The sequence below is a fragment of the Geotrypetes seraphini genome, chromosome 10 (assembly GCF_902459505.1).
Source record: "Geotrypetes seraphini chromosome 10, aGeoSer1.1, whole genome shotgun sequence".
In the NCBI taxonomy this organism is placed as follows: domain Eukaryota; kingdom Metazoa; phylum Chordata; class Amphibia; order Gymnophiona; family Dermophiidae; genus Geotrypetes; species Geotrypetes seraphini.
In genome coordinates, this window is record NC_047093.1 from 31,920,869 (window position 1) to 31,935,243 (window position 14,375).

General features: G+C 44.2%; 1 protein-coding gene across 3 annotated transcripts in view; it reads right to left on the reverse strand.

The window, feature by feature from the left end:
* The window catches only part of PRPSAP1 (phosphoribosyl pyrophosphate synthetase associated protein 1), a 63,658-nt gene that overhangs the window by 34,843 nt on the left and 14,440 nt on the right, over positions 1-14,375 (reverse strand). For all 3 annotated transcript variants that reach the window (XM_033960530.1, XM_033960531.1, XM_033960533.1), the window contains exons 3-4: positions 10,139-10,191; positions 2,131-2,197 (exon numbers count right to left, since the gene is read on the reverse strand). In XM_033960530.1, coding sequence (XP_033816421.1) covers positions 2,131-2,197; positions 10,139-10,191 — 120 coding nt within the window. The remainder of the gene's footprint in view (positions 1-2,130; positions 2,198-10,138; positions 10,192-14,375) is intronic.

The following is a 14,375-nucleotide window of genomic DNA, read 5'->3' on the forward strand; positions in this document are numbered from 1 at the left end:
GGGGGAGAGAGATGCTGCTGCATAGGGGGCAGGGAGAGAGACAGATAGAAAGAAAGACAGTGGGAGAGAGGGAGACAGAAAGAAAATAAAGACACAGGGGCAGGGAGAGAGACAAGACAAAAAGAAAGACAGCGGGAGGGAGAGAGACAGAAAGAAAGAAAGACAGACAGACATATATTCTAGCACCTGTTAATGTAACGGGCTTAAAGACTAAATATATATATATATTTTTTTTTTTTTCATATGCTTTGATTGAGGAACAGAGGCCAAAAGAGGAACTGGACAAGTGTTGAAGGTACATGTTTGATATTTATTCTAGAGAAATGACTGCTTGTAAATCAAGAGGATATAAACTTGGCTTTGGAATTGACAGATGGTTTACTATCTGAGAGGGTGTGGTGCAATGGTTAGAGCTACAGCCTTAGCACCCTGACGTTGTTGGTTCAAATCCCCCACTGCCCCTTGTGACCATGGGCAACCGGAACAGAAGAGAAATATGACAAAGGAGCCAAATTTAAATACCACATAGGAAATAAGAGGTATATAAATAATTAAAAGACAAATTAAATATGACAATGGTGCCCGCATTTTACTGCATGTAAAAAAAACAGCATAAAATTGCCGTTCTAATGACGTCATAACGCTAACACACGATGTTTATGCAACATCTAAACAATATAGAGGTGCTTAGATTCGCTCAGCACCACCGAGCGTGATTCTCTAGTGTGTTTATGCATTATAGACTCGTGCTCAGCATTCTGCTCCTGAACGTCTAAACCAGTGGTTCCCAACCCTGTCCTGGAGGAACACCAGGCCAATTGGGTTTTCAGGCTAGCCCTAATGAATATGCATGAAGCAAATTTGCATGCCTATCACTTCCATCATATGCAAATCTCTCTCATGCATATTCATTAGGGCTAGCCTGAAAACCCGATTGGCCTGGTGTTCCTCCAGGACAGGGTTGGGAATCACTGGTCTAAACGATGTCCTTTACAGAATCTGTCCCTTTTACTAAGGTGCGCTAGCGTTTTTAGTGCACGCTAGCCGAAAAACTACCGCCATGGTGGATAAGGTATGAAACAAACCGCAGTAAAAAGGTATAAAACAAGCGCCTGTGTAAGCCAAATCCTCAAACCGAGTATGGACCCGAGGAAGGCGTGTTATTCGAAACACGGACCGTGTCGGGTCTCTTGGTTGGTAATAAGGTGGTATTTTTTACTGCATTCAATTATTGGTATAATAAACATTGCCTGCATCTTGTACATATTGGTCTGCAATTTTTGTTTTGTTGTTTGCTTTAAATAAGCTCATTATTGAAGAAAATAAAAACGGATTGGATGACAGGTGCCTATCTTCTTAGGTGTCATTCTACAAAACTTAGGCGCCTCTAATATAGGCCTTTAAAACCCTGGCTTACATTGCAGACCCCTAAGTTTTAAGTCGGGCATGATTCTGTAATTAGGTGCTTTCTGTCGTGCTGCACCGTATGCTTGGACCAAGCTGCCTGAATCCCTACGGCGCTCTCCGTCTCTGTCCAAGGCCCAGTTAAAAGCCCACCTCTTCGAGAGTGCCTTTGACTCCCGACGCCTCTCTCCTCTTGTTCTGCATCCCCTTCCCTCTATGTCACGTCTGTCTGTCCAAGTTAGATTGTAAGCTCTTCTGAGCAGGGACTGTCTGTAAATGTCAAAATGTACAGCACTGCAGTACGCCTTTCGGCACTAAATAAGTAGTAGTAGTCTTACAACCGAAGGCCGGTCTGATATTTAAGTTATTTAAAAACATTTCTAACCTGTCCTACCACACAGTTTGCAACAGCCATCATCCAAAGGTGAGCTGTAGAGCTCTCATGATACCTTTGCGAACGCTGGGTCCAAGGGCGAAGCTAATGCATGCAAATACAAAACCCCTGCAATATTTTTTTATGGACAGCTTGAAACCTGGAGTGATCAGTGGGCTCCTGGGGACTAGGTTGAGAGCCACCTGCCACCTCGTATGTTCACTGACAGTGCGAAAGGACCCGGGTTCAATTCCTGTACCAGCTCTTCTATGGAAGACTTAGGAGGAAGAAAACATATCCAAATAAATCACTCCCAGCTGCCAAGAAATTCAGAAGCAAAGAGACTACATTACCTGGGAATAGTCTGTATGATGAAGATGTCTTGACCACGAACAGATTCTTTAATTTCAACCCTGGTTTCTGGAGGCAAATGAAGAAAAATAAAGAACAATGGGGGAGGGAGAAAGGAAGAAATGCATCAGCCACAAATCCTCAACAGAAATAAAAAGCTGCATTCAACATCCCATAAATGTTAAGAATGGGAAAACTCTTCCTGCAGTTTCCCTGTAAATGCTTGGTAATTGTTAATTCTACTTGATATGTTTACTTTAATATTATCCAGCTAGAAACATTACTGGTTGAAAAAGAAACCTCTGGTGAAGGGTGAGTTTTGAGGCATTAGTCTGATATGCAGCAAAATAGTGGATTTTTCTAGTCCTTTTACCAAGGTGCGCTAGCCGATTTAGCACACGCTAAACGCTAACACGTCCGTTAGAGTCTATGGACGCGTTAGCATTTAGCGTGCGCTAAATCCGTTAGCGTGCCTTAGTAAAAGTGCCCGTTAGTGTTATTAACTAACCCCCTCTTTTACAAGCCCGATAGCGTGGGCCGATGCGGTAAATACTCCGACACCCATAAGGACTGTGCGGCTCTGTAAAAGGAGGCTCTAAATTCTGTTTTGTGGTTGGTTTAATTTAAATATGTGTAGAAGTCTCTCATTAATGTGGGATAATATTTCTTGCATTTCATTTTTTATGAAATCTGTATTCAAAATTATTGGGGGAAAAAAAAAAAAGAGAATGGGAAATCCACACTTAAGCTTTCGTACATTTATTTATTCAATTTTCTATACTGTTCTCCCAGGGGAGCTCAGAACAGTTTACATAAATTTATTCACCTAACATAGTAACTGACGGCAGATAAAGCTGAACGGTCCATCCAGTCTGCGCCTTAGTTATTCTCATTAAAAATACATGATTAAATTAACTTGTCTCTTCTTTGATATTTCTGGGCCATAGACTAAAGTCCACCTTGTATTGTCCTAGGTTCCAACTATTTCAAGCATTTTCCCTGTCTGTCCCACTGGACTCGCAATCTATCTAATATACCTGGGGCGTTGGGGAACCAAGTGACCTGTCCAAAGTCACAAGCAGCAGCACGTGTCAGTTCTAACCCCTGCGCCACACTCTCAAGACATAGTATGGTAGGAGATAGCATGGCAAACATTGTTTTGCCATCCCTGTCAGACATAGTTAACAAAGCATAGTAAAACATAATATGACAAGCAAAGTATGGTGAGCCTAGTATTACAAAGCATAGGTAACATAGTACGACATGATTTGGCAAACTTGGTAAGGCAAGCATGCGTGATGAAATATAGCACAGAAGACATGGAACGGCAAATACTGGGCGGCAGACATAGCATGAGTGATTGAAGCATGGTAGACAAACTGGCAAACATAATATGGTAAATAAGCATATAGTATACTAGGACAAAGGTGGAGAATCGCATGACAGTGTGTGGAAGAATATTGTATGAGAAAGCATGGCATGGTCAGACATAGGATGAAGCACACAGAGGTGCATAATCAAAAGAAACGTCTAAGTTCGTTTTGGGCCTAAGTCGCAAGTCGCCCAAAGTCAGACACGGGAACAGGTCCATTTTCGAAAAATACATCCAACATATTTTTTTTCGAATATCGACCAACTGTACATCCAGCCGTCTGATCGCCCAGTCCGCTAAGTCGTCCATCTTTATACACCATTTTCTTCCAAAAATTCGTCCAAGTCACAAACGCTTAGAAAAAGACCTTTAGAGCGCGGAAGGGGCCAGAAAAGTGATGGACTGGACACTCTGACATGGCACCAGAGTAGTGGGGTACCTTACAGGGCACTGCTGTGAACTTCACTAAAAGGGTCCCACATAAACATCTCATTACAGCTCCCTTATAGGTCATGGTGAGCCCCCAAAGCACCCCCAGAATCTACTAGACCCACCTATCTACCACCCCAATAGTGCTTATAGCTACAGGAGCCACTTATATGGCAGTACAAAAGGGTTTTGGGGGTGCACATTTTTCACCATGAATGCAGTGATTAGAGTGGCTTATGGGCCTGGGTCTTCCTCTCCATGGTTCACTAACCCATCCCCAAGACCACTTAAGCCACCTCTGTGCAGCTCTACTAGGCTTTCCTATGCAAGGCACTGATGTTCTGTAGGCAGATTTGTAAAGTTGTTATTACGATTTTTATGGGGGTGGGGTCAATGATCACTGGGGCAGTGTGTGGGGGTCTATACTTTGTTCCTGCAGTGCTTATCTGGTCACTTTGGATACCTTCTTGTGACTTAGACCTTTTTTTAGATGGCCTAAGTTACAACATCCAAGTTCCGTGTAGGCAGTGTTGTAAAATTCGGTTATACATGCAATATGACTAAGTCTAGGACGGCCTACGTCCCGCCCAAATCCCGCCCTTGACACTCCTCCTGAAACGCCCCTTTTAGCTCTGGTCGTTCAGCAACACTGTGAAGGCTTAGATCGTTTTTAAATACGTCTAAAACCTGGTTCAATTATCGGCACTTGGACGACTTGTCTCACTGATCGTCTAAGTCACAGTTCTTCAACCGCCAGTACGCGAACCAGTGCAGGTCCGCAAAAAAATCTTGCCAGTCCGTGAAGGATTTGGGTCCCCGCCGCAACAAAAGGTGCCGGCGTCAGCTGACATGCAACTTCCTGTTGCCGTCGCTTTGCTGGCACTCCTGCCTTCCACCACCGTCTCCTGCCGCATATGTCTCCTGCTCCAGCCTTTGTCTCCACACCCCCAGACAAGCAGGGGCAGCTCTGTGTACTTTTAACTTCGGCACACAGCTGCCCCTAAGCAGTATTTTAGCCGCGGTTTCAGGAGACAGCCTCGGGGCTTTTGCTAGGCCGGCCCACTTCGATGATGCAATGTGGGCCGGCCTACCAAAGGCCCCGAGGCTGCCTCATGAAACTGCGGCTAAAATACTGCTTAGGGGCAGCTCTGTGCCAAAGTTAAAAGCACACAGAGCTGCCGCTAGCCTACATAGAAGAAACATTTGCTGGAGAGGGAAGGAGGGAAGGGAGAAAGGTACTCCTGGACAAGGGAGGGGAAGGGGATACTGCTGACAGGGGAGAAGGGAAAGGGAAGGGAAGAGAGTTACTGTTGGATAAGGGGAGGAAGAAAGGGAGAAGGTACTGCTGGACAGGGGAGGAGGAACATTGGAAGGAAACAGCTGGCAGGGAGATTAGAGGAGGGGAAGGAGTCAGGATGGAATGGAGAGATCAGATGAGGGAAAGGGGAGAGACAGAGGATTGACAAAGTAGAGAGAGATTGATGCTGGGAAGGGGGGTCAGATGAGAAGTAAGGAAAGAGGGACAAAGATGCTAGATCTGGTGTAGGAGAGAGGGGCATAGAAAGAAAGCAGATACCATATGGGAGGGGGAGAGGGCAGACAGTGGATGGAAGGGGCAGATGCTGGATTGAAGAGACAGAGGGCAGACGCTGGATGGAAAAGAGTGAAAAGACAACGAAAGCAGAAACCAGAGACGACAAAAGGTAGAAAAAAATAATTTTATTTCTATCTTGTGATTAGAATATATCAGATTTAAAATATGTATCCTGCTAGAGCTGATATTAGACATAACTGGGGAGTGCAAAGCTCAGGCAATGCGTCTTTAGCTTCCAGCTGGCTTAGGGCTCTCTCTGACCAGGAGGCAGTTGCCCTAGTTGCACTCCCCCTAATACCATTCCTGCCATGTGTGACTGCGGTATTCTGTTAGCATGATATTTGTGCAGCATCTAATATAATAAAGCCCTAAGCGTGCATGCGCACTCCCACCTGCGTGCTCCTGTTTTCCGTGTGCTGTAGGGCACCGTAGGTAGGAGTGCGCATGCGTGAGAATCCCCGAGGTGGATGTCGGCCACGGCGGCTGATGGCCATGGAGGCTGTCAGCGGCTGCAGGACGCAGCAGCTGTCGACGGCTGCAGGCCACGATGGAAGATGACGCAAAGGAAAGTGGCAGCGAGCCACAGTGTCTCCAGCGACCATGTTCCTGCTTCTCTGTTTCCGGCCTGTGCTGGGAAAGGATGGGCTGAGGACAGGGCTAGAAGAGCAAAGAGAAGCACCTGATCCGGCAAGTAACTCAACTGCTGAGGAAACTGCTCCCTCTAGCTGATGGAGAAGCCAGGGAGCCAGAAAGAAAGGTGTGGGGGGGGGGTGAGAACCGACGATACAGAGGATAAGAGAGAAAGAAAAAAAGAGACTGAACTGAAGGATAAGAAGGGAAATTAAGATACAGAGGAAGGGATAGAGAGAATATTGTAATCACATCATATGTCATATCTAATATAATAAAGCCCTAAGCGCGCATGCGCACTCCCACCTGCGTGCTCTCGTTTTCTGTGCGCTGTAGGGACCCGCAGGTAGGAGTGCGCATGTGCACGGTGGTGCGGAGCCTGTCGGCCGCAGCGGCTCTTGCCGTCTGAAGGATAAAAACCCAAAAACTCCCAAAGCTCGCTTCGGGTCCAGCAAGGGCTGCCGGTCCTGAAAACCTTCCGATTCAAGCAGCGTCTGCAGCACTCTACATACGCTGCTTCAGGGCCTTCTACTGCTCTGATTTGCTGGCCAGTAGAAGGCCCCGAAGCAGCGTGTGTAGAGTGCTGCAGACGCTGCTGGAATCGGAAGGTTTGTCGGGACCGCGGGAAGGGAAGGGGGGAGAAGGGACTAAGGGAGCCGGCCAGACCGCGGGAAGGGAAAGGGGGAGGGGTAGGGGAAACGCTGCTGCTGCACAGGGAAGTGGTGTGGGGAGAGGGAGGGAATACTGCTGTGGCTGCTGCACAGGGAAGTGGTGGGAGAGAAATGCTGCTGCATAGGAGGCAGGGAGAGAGAGACAGATAGAAAGAAAAGAAGAAAGGCACAGGGGCAGGGAGAGACACAGAAAGACAGACAGACAAAGGGGGCCAGGGAGAGAGACAGACAGCGGGAGGGAGAGAGACAGAAATAAAGACACACAGACATATATTCTAGCACCCGTTAATGTAACGGGCTAAAATACTAGTTCTGTAATAATTTGGCTTATTCAGTTTTCTTGATAGTAGAGGGGATATATGTGAAGGGGAGGGGAGACGGGGGTTTTGTTGATCCTTGCCCTGTATTATTTATATTTATAAAATGACAATTGTACAGAATATTGTTTCTTTTATACTTTAATAAAATATGTTCAATATAAAATCATAACTATTTGAGGCTTGTGTGGATGGGATCAGATGGTTAATGGAACCGAGCTCGCGGGGACGGGGCAGCAATGGGGTTTTTAAAAATTTCAGTCTTATTAGTTTGCCGGTCCACGAAATAACTATTTTATTTCCGACGGTCCATAGGTGTAAAAAAGTTGAAGAACACTGGTCTAAGTGCCAATTTAGGCCAGATTTTAGATGTATTTCTGTTTCGATTATGAGCCCCATAGATTTTAAGTCCATTAATAAGGGAGGAGGGGCAGGCCATCATTAAACAGAAGCTGTTACCACAAAAGAAAATACTACATAGAAAAATAAGTAAATAGTATCAATTATGTACTATTCCTAGCATGAATCTATATTACTTGGAGCTCTCTGATACAAAAAGAAATACAGTTAAGAAGGCTTAAAAAATGATAAGTAGTGTTATTTAACTTAAGAATACAGTACTCCCCCGAAATTCACAGGGGTTCCATTCCAGGAATCCCCGCGAATTTCAAAAAACCGCGAATATGGTTTTTCACCTGTTAAGAGGCAGGCGAGGGCAGCTGGGGCGCTGGCGGGTGCAGAAAATCACTCACGGTATGTTCCGACCACTTCGTCCTGTTACTAAAGTCAGGCTACACCAATCAGGAGCTGGTTTGACACGCCAGATAGCGTGTCAAAGCAGCTCCTGATTGGTGTAACCATGATTTTAGTATAAGGAAGTGACGGTCAGAAAAAAATGCGAATGACTGGGGGCGTGAAATCTGAAACGCCATTAAGCGGGGGTTTACTGTACATTTATGTGGAAATCACAAGTGGAGAGCCTCTCTAGAGAGACACGACTTCTTGTTTCATATAAAAATGTCTTCCTGCTCTTCTGCATCAGCATGATGTATCAGGAAATATTTGTACTCTGTCACCTAAGAATCTCATCTTAGTAGCTCTAAAATAAAGTCTCAACAAAACCTCTGTCTTGCAGAAACACAAGGAGACTAATAAATTCACCCTTTAGGATACCTTCTTGAGATGTTTCTTAAATAGCAGTTAAATTTGAGCTATCCGAGGATAATTCCACCCTCATCAGGTCTTCTTGAACCTCATCCTAAGATGTCTTAGAAACAATTGGCAAACAATAAAATTTGCTGACCAGGTAAAGACCTGATTCTGGATATATGAAACCCACCCTTAAAAATTTAAAGATGGTTTCACAAGATGATCCTATTTTCAGAACTGGAACATGTAATAAACGCAAATTCAAGGATTTAGCATTATTCTCCAAGTTCTCTCTCTTATGAGTATAAGTATTTATTTTGCAATGATGTTTCTTGTACTCTTTTAAAAGGGGAAATAGATTATACAAATAAAGAGGATTTCTCGTCTTTGAGATGAAATGTTTTTTTCCAACTCTGTAAGCTCAAGTGAATTTTCCATAGTGGCAGACACAAAATTAGAACAGACCTTATGTAGAGCTTCAATTCAATGGCAGTCCACATCGATCCAAACATGATCTCCAAAGCTGGGCCTCACTGCCACTGCTTCCACCTCTGTACTCAACTCTGGCAGCTGCTGCATGAACACTTGGGCATGCTGAACAGCTGAAGAAGAAGCCAAAGACTGCTTGGGAGATCCCATTTCTGGGGTGAAGATCCTTAGTGAGGTATCCTGAGCAAGGACAGGAGAAAGTCCTACCTCCAGACCAGGCAGGGATTCCATCCTCAGCTTGCACTTCCCCTGCTCTCCTAGAAAGGAGTTAAGTTCCTGCGGACCGAGCAACACGTCCCCCTCTAAGGTGGACTATGACTTTAGCAGAAATGCTAACTTGAGGTAAGCATCAGGGCGATAGGTTTTGGGCATAAAGACTCTTCACCTTCCCTTCGGTATACTATCAAACAGCAAAGTTAAGGTAAAAAGGAAGAAAGCTAATGAGCATTTTACTCAAATGACTTCTTGGACATACACAGCAGGGGCATTCGCGATATCGCTGGTAGCATTATCCACTCACTGTCTTCAATATTGTTTATTGACGGCTTCTATGCCGCTACTAATGACGGGGGAGTCAATTCAGAATGGTTTATATGATAATGGCAACAGTGTTTGAGCGTTTCTGTGATGTTTTTTAATTATTGATTGCTTTTGTATTCTCCCATAGATTTTACGGCTTCTTTGGATATAAATCACCTTGAACATTTTGGTATAATGCGATTAATAAATTGTATATTAGATTAGAATAAACACAGCAGTACAATCTTGTGGTCCCTCATAAATCAGGGGTCTCAAACTCGCGGCCCGGGGACCACATGCAGCCCACCAAGTACTATTTTGAAGCCCTCAGAATGTTTAACATAATCACAAAAGTAAAATAAAACAGTTTCTTGATCATATGTCTCTTTAGCTATAAATTACAATATTATTATTAAGACTTAGCCAAAAGGAAAGATTTATAAACTATAAAGAGTTTTACCTCATGCAAAATTGTCATTTCTTTAATAAGACATTAACTATTTTTTTCTGAGGCCCTCCAAGAACCTACAAATCCAAAATGTGGCCCTGCAAAGGGTTTGAGTTTGAGGCCACTGCTGTAAATCAACATTAGCCTGTTCATCTGACAGCTACATGTCTACAGCTCTCAAACCCTAGGATAGTCACCCCCTTTCCCCTTCTTACGGAGAACAAACCCTGCTACAACCAAATCAGAGGGATCAGAAGAATCTGGATTGCTCCAGAAATGTGGTGTCTCAAACAAACAGCAGCCCCTGGGCTGGTTTTTATGTTCAAAAATAAACACACACACCACCTGCAATTCGTAAACATGTGCCTTTATGTACAACAGTAATGCTTTACCTCCATTGGTCTCCTGGTACACCACCGCTTTGCCCAGTTCAGCGCCCAAACGCCTGGAAGAGGGAGAAGAATTTTAAGAAGTGTTAAGAAACAACTGGAAACATAAACAAACTTGATGCATTTTAAGCCAGCCTAACAGATCTGCTGTCTACTAAAACTAATTTGGCTGGGGAAGTGATATATATTTATTAGTATTAAATATTATAAGTAGCATAATATGCTTATAATGTCAGTAGAGAATGACATGGTGACAAAATTCATCACCGTTCCCGTCCCCGCGGATAACCGCGGGAAATAATCCCATGTCATTTTCTAGTGTCTATTTCAACCTCGGTCCTTCTACACCAGCATTCTTCAAAGCAAAGCTTGCGGGTCAGTGGTTGTGGCCATTCATACTCTCATTCTTATGTGAGCCAAGGATAATGAAGCCATTGTGACATCACTGATCTGATTGGCTCTTAGGCACTGGTGGAATGAGGCATTATGACATCACAATATCTGCTCTGGATACCAGAGACTGTCATTCTCTAGTGTCTGTTTCAACCTCAGTCCTTCTACACCAGCATTCTTCAAAGCAAAGCTTGCGGGTCAGTGGTTGTGGCCATTTGTACTCCAATTCTTATGTGAGCCAAAGATAATGAAGCCATTGTGACATCACTGATGTGATTGGTTCTTAGGCACTGGTGGAATGAGGCATTATGACATCACAATATCTGCTCTGGATACCAGAGACTGTCATTCTGTAGTGTCTGTTTCAACCTCAGTCCTTCTACACCAGCATTCTTCAAAGCAAAGCTTGCGGGGCAGTGGTTGTGCCCAATTATACTCTGATTCTTCCCTCTCTCCTTGACTTACTTTTATATTTTGGTTGTAACTCGCTTAGAAAATTATGGATAAGCGATTTATCAAATACAAATAAACTTGAAACTTAAAGAATGAAATGAAGATGGTTTCCCGCGGTTATCCGCGGGGACGGGAACGGTGATGAATTTTGTCACCGTGTCATTCTCTAAATGTCAGCACAATATGCATTAAAACATGGAACATAGATAAACGTAAGGGCAAATACTACGTTACATTGGTGTCTTCTATCCCGCCAATACCTTTCAGTTCTAGACGATTTACAACAAGAACTGGCCTGGGCAAGGTTAATTAATATAGGGCTCCTTTTACTAAGCTGCGTTAGCGTTTTTAGCGCGCGCTAAACCCACGCTACACGGCTAGAACTAACTCCAGCTCAATGCTGGTGTTAAGGTCTAGTGCGCGTGGCAATTTAGCGTGCGCTATTCCGCGCGTTAAAGCCCTAACGCGGCTTAGTAAAAGGAGCCCATAGTATGCGTCGGGATCTGGGGAGGGTCATAGAAACATAGAAATAGACGGCAGATAAGGGCCACGGCCCATCTAGTCTGCCCACCCCAATGACCCTCCCCCTACCTTTCTCTGTGAATAGATCCCACGTGTCTATCCCATTTGGCCTTAAAATCAGGCACGCTGCTGGCCTCAATGACCTGAAGTGGAAGACTATTCCAGCGATCAACCACCCTTTCAGTGAAAAAGAATTTCCTGGTGTCCCCGTGCAGTTTCCCGCCCCTGATTTTCCACGGATGCCCCCTTGTTGCCGCGGGACCCTTGAAAAAGAAGATATCTTCTTCCACCTCGATGTGGCCCATGAGATACTTGAATGTCTCGATCATGTCACCCCTCTCTCTGCGTTCCTCGATCATGTTGCGTTAGATCATTTGACATGAAGTCAGCCAGAGTGGGAACAGTTAAGCAGATCCTGCTACAGTACATGTAGTTAGCGTCAATCCTTGTGTGCATGACCCGCAAGTTAGTTGCTTCTTCTGTTAAAACGATTGGGAAAACCACCAAGCTTTTATTTAACTGCTTCCTGGTGCCTGTACAATTTCAAGAGCTCCTTGTCGCTTCAGGAACATCAATTCAACTCATGATTTTATGTAATATTAGCATGACTTATTCATTCATGGGACTATTTATCACAGCCGATACAAGTCAGCCAGAAAAAAAGAAATCCATAATTTTTTTTGCACTATTAATTTCAGAAATTAGATGCTGATTGTTTCAAGTCTCCTTTGCTCCCGAATCCCACTGTGCACTAATCTGAGCCATGCTATTAGATCACAGCAACATTCTCCCCTCCACCCCCTAAGAATTCAGTTTCTGAACCACAAAAAACCTGAAGAGGTTGAATCCAAAGCACAAACTCCTTTTAATTAACTCTTCCTCCCTTTCCTCTTCTTCCCTCTCCTCTTGCTACAGTAGGGCAACCGACAAAAAAAATTAAGGAATAACCACCTGGAACTTATTGATTGAGGATGTGTTAATAGCAGTTAGAGTATCTGGGTTTAAAAAAAAAAAAAAAAAAGTTTGGACATGTTCCTGGAAGAAAAAGTTCATAATCTGCTATTAAAATAGACATGGGAAAAGCCACTACGGTACTTTTTCCTGGGATTGGTAGCTTGAAATCTACTCTTTGGGATTCTGCCAGGTTTGTGTGACCTGTTTTCAACAGTGGACAGTCCAGGATACCAAGCTAGAATATATTGTGACTTATTACCCACAAGTACCAATTAGTTCAATGTGAGGTACAAAACAAAGAAAGTAAAGACTTCTCCAGGATCTATAAAAATAATCAACCACCACAATATAAATTTTTGAAAAAGAAAAGTCAACATATTTCTAAATAAAAAAAAAAAATTTAAAATAGACCTTAACAGATTTAGAAATAGAATTCCATATTGACCCTGCTTGATGCACCATAAACACTCTCAAAGTGCCTATGGTGTATCTGACTCACTATGGCTATTCTTATGTTCATCTTTTCCCCTCTTCACAGCACTCTGGAGAGCTCGTTTACTAGTTTGGTCGGTCAACTGTAAGGTTTCTAAGCCAACCATATTGAGTTGCTCGTCTTGGATTACTTTCTTCCAGCAGACGGAAACTCATTAGGACCAACGAAAACAAATAAGCCAAAAATCACCACCGTAGTCATGATCTTGGTTCATTACAAGCAGACCTTGCTGGGCTGCATCCATGCTTGTTCGGAGCAAACCCAAACCTTTGTGACACTCGCAAAGCTTGGAGTATTTCGGCTTGAAACCTAAAGCAGTAGAGCTGGATTAAAGGTTGGCCTATTGACTTACAGACTGACAATGCAACAACACAGCTCTGTCTAACCATTTCAGTTTGGAAATCCGAGTCAGATTGAGGGATGTTCAGATAATTTTTCAATTATCAGAGGTGGACAGTTTAAATTTTGGCTGATGCTCAAAGGTTTGGGTTTTTTCCCCAAAGCTTCGTTTGTTGGGTTTCTTTATTTTCATTTCTGTTCAACCTTTTTGCTTTTATCCTCTCCTTGAATTCAAGAGCACAGAAATAGCCACAGTCTGTGCTCCCCTCCTCCCAGTTAAAAGGGTAAGAGCGCTAGTGTAATAAGAGAGGTGGCGGGGGGGGGGGGAGGATGGTCTGCCCCGGGAATGGTCTTTGTAAAGGGCGCAGGCACCCGTCCGCCTCTCCACCCCCTTCCTTCCCGAACCCCCCTGCCACGCACAAGCGCCCCTCTCGTAACGCCTTAATTTTTCCTGCACGAGCAGCATTACGAACTTGCTGCCTGGGTCGGTGTTGCCTCTCTCTGACATCACTTCCTGGTCCCACGCCTAGGAAGTGACATCAAAGGGGTAGCCAACAATGTGGGCAGCATGTTTGTGCTGTTGCTCTAACCTGAAAAATTAAAAAGTTACAGAGGAAGCGAAGGGGGCATGTGAGTGGTGGGCACCACCATCTTGGGTGACAATTACCCTCGCTATACCACTGAGTAGGAGAGCTGATGAAGCAGCTCAGGAGGCGAGTGCTGTGTGCAGTCAAAATGCAGACGGTCCAAGAATCAATCCTCAAGTCAGCTTGGTCTGCAGAGAGCATATAAAACAGGTAGAAAATCCCTAAGCAGCTGCTCCAAGTCCCAGGCCTGGTTCTGATCAAATACAGTAGTGCAAAGGAGCAAAAGAAAAACTAAGGGGTTTTTATACAAAGCCACAGTAGTGATTCCCGTGCAGCAAATGTGATGCAGCCCATTCAATGCCTATGGGCTGCGTAGCATTTGCCGCGCCAGGACTCGCTACCGTGGCTTTGTAAAAGGGGCCTTGAGTGCGAGGTCAACAGTTATATAAAAAGTGTTTTTTGTACATTGGTTTTGAGGATTGGCATTCCTGTCTTTCAA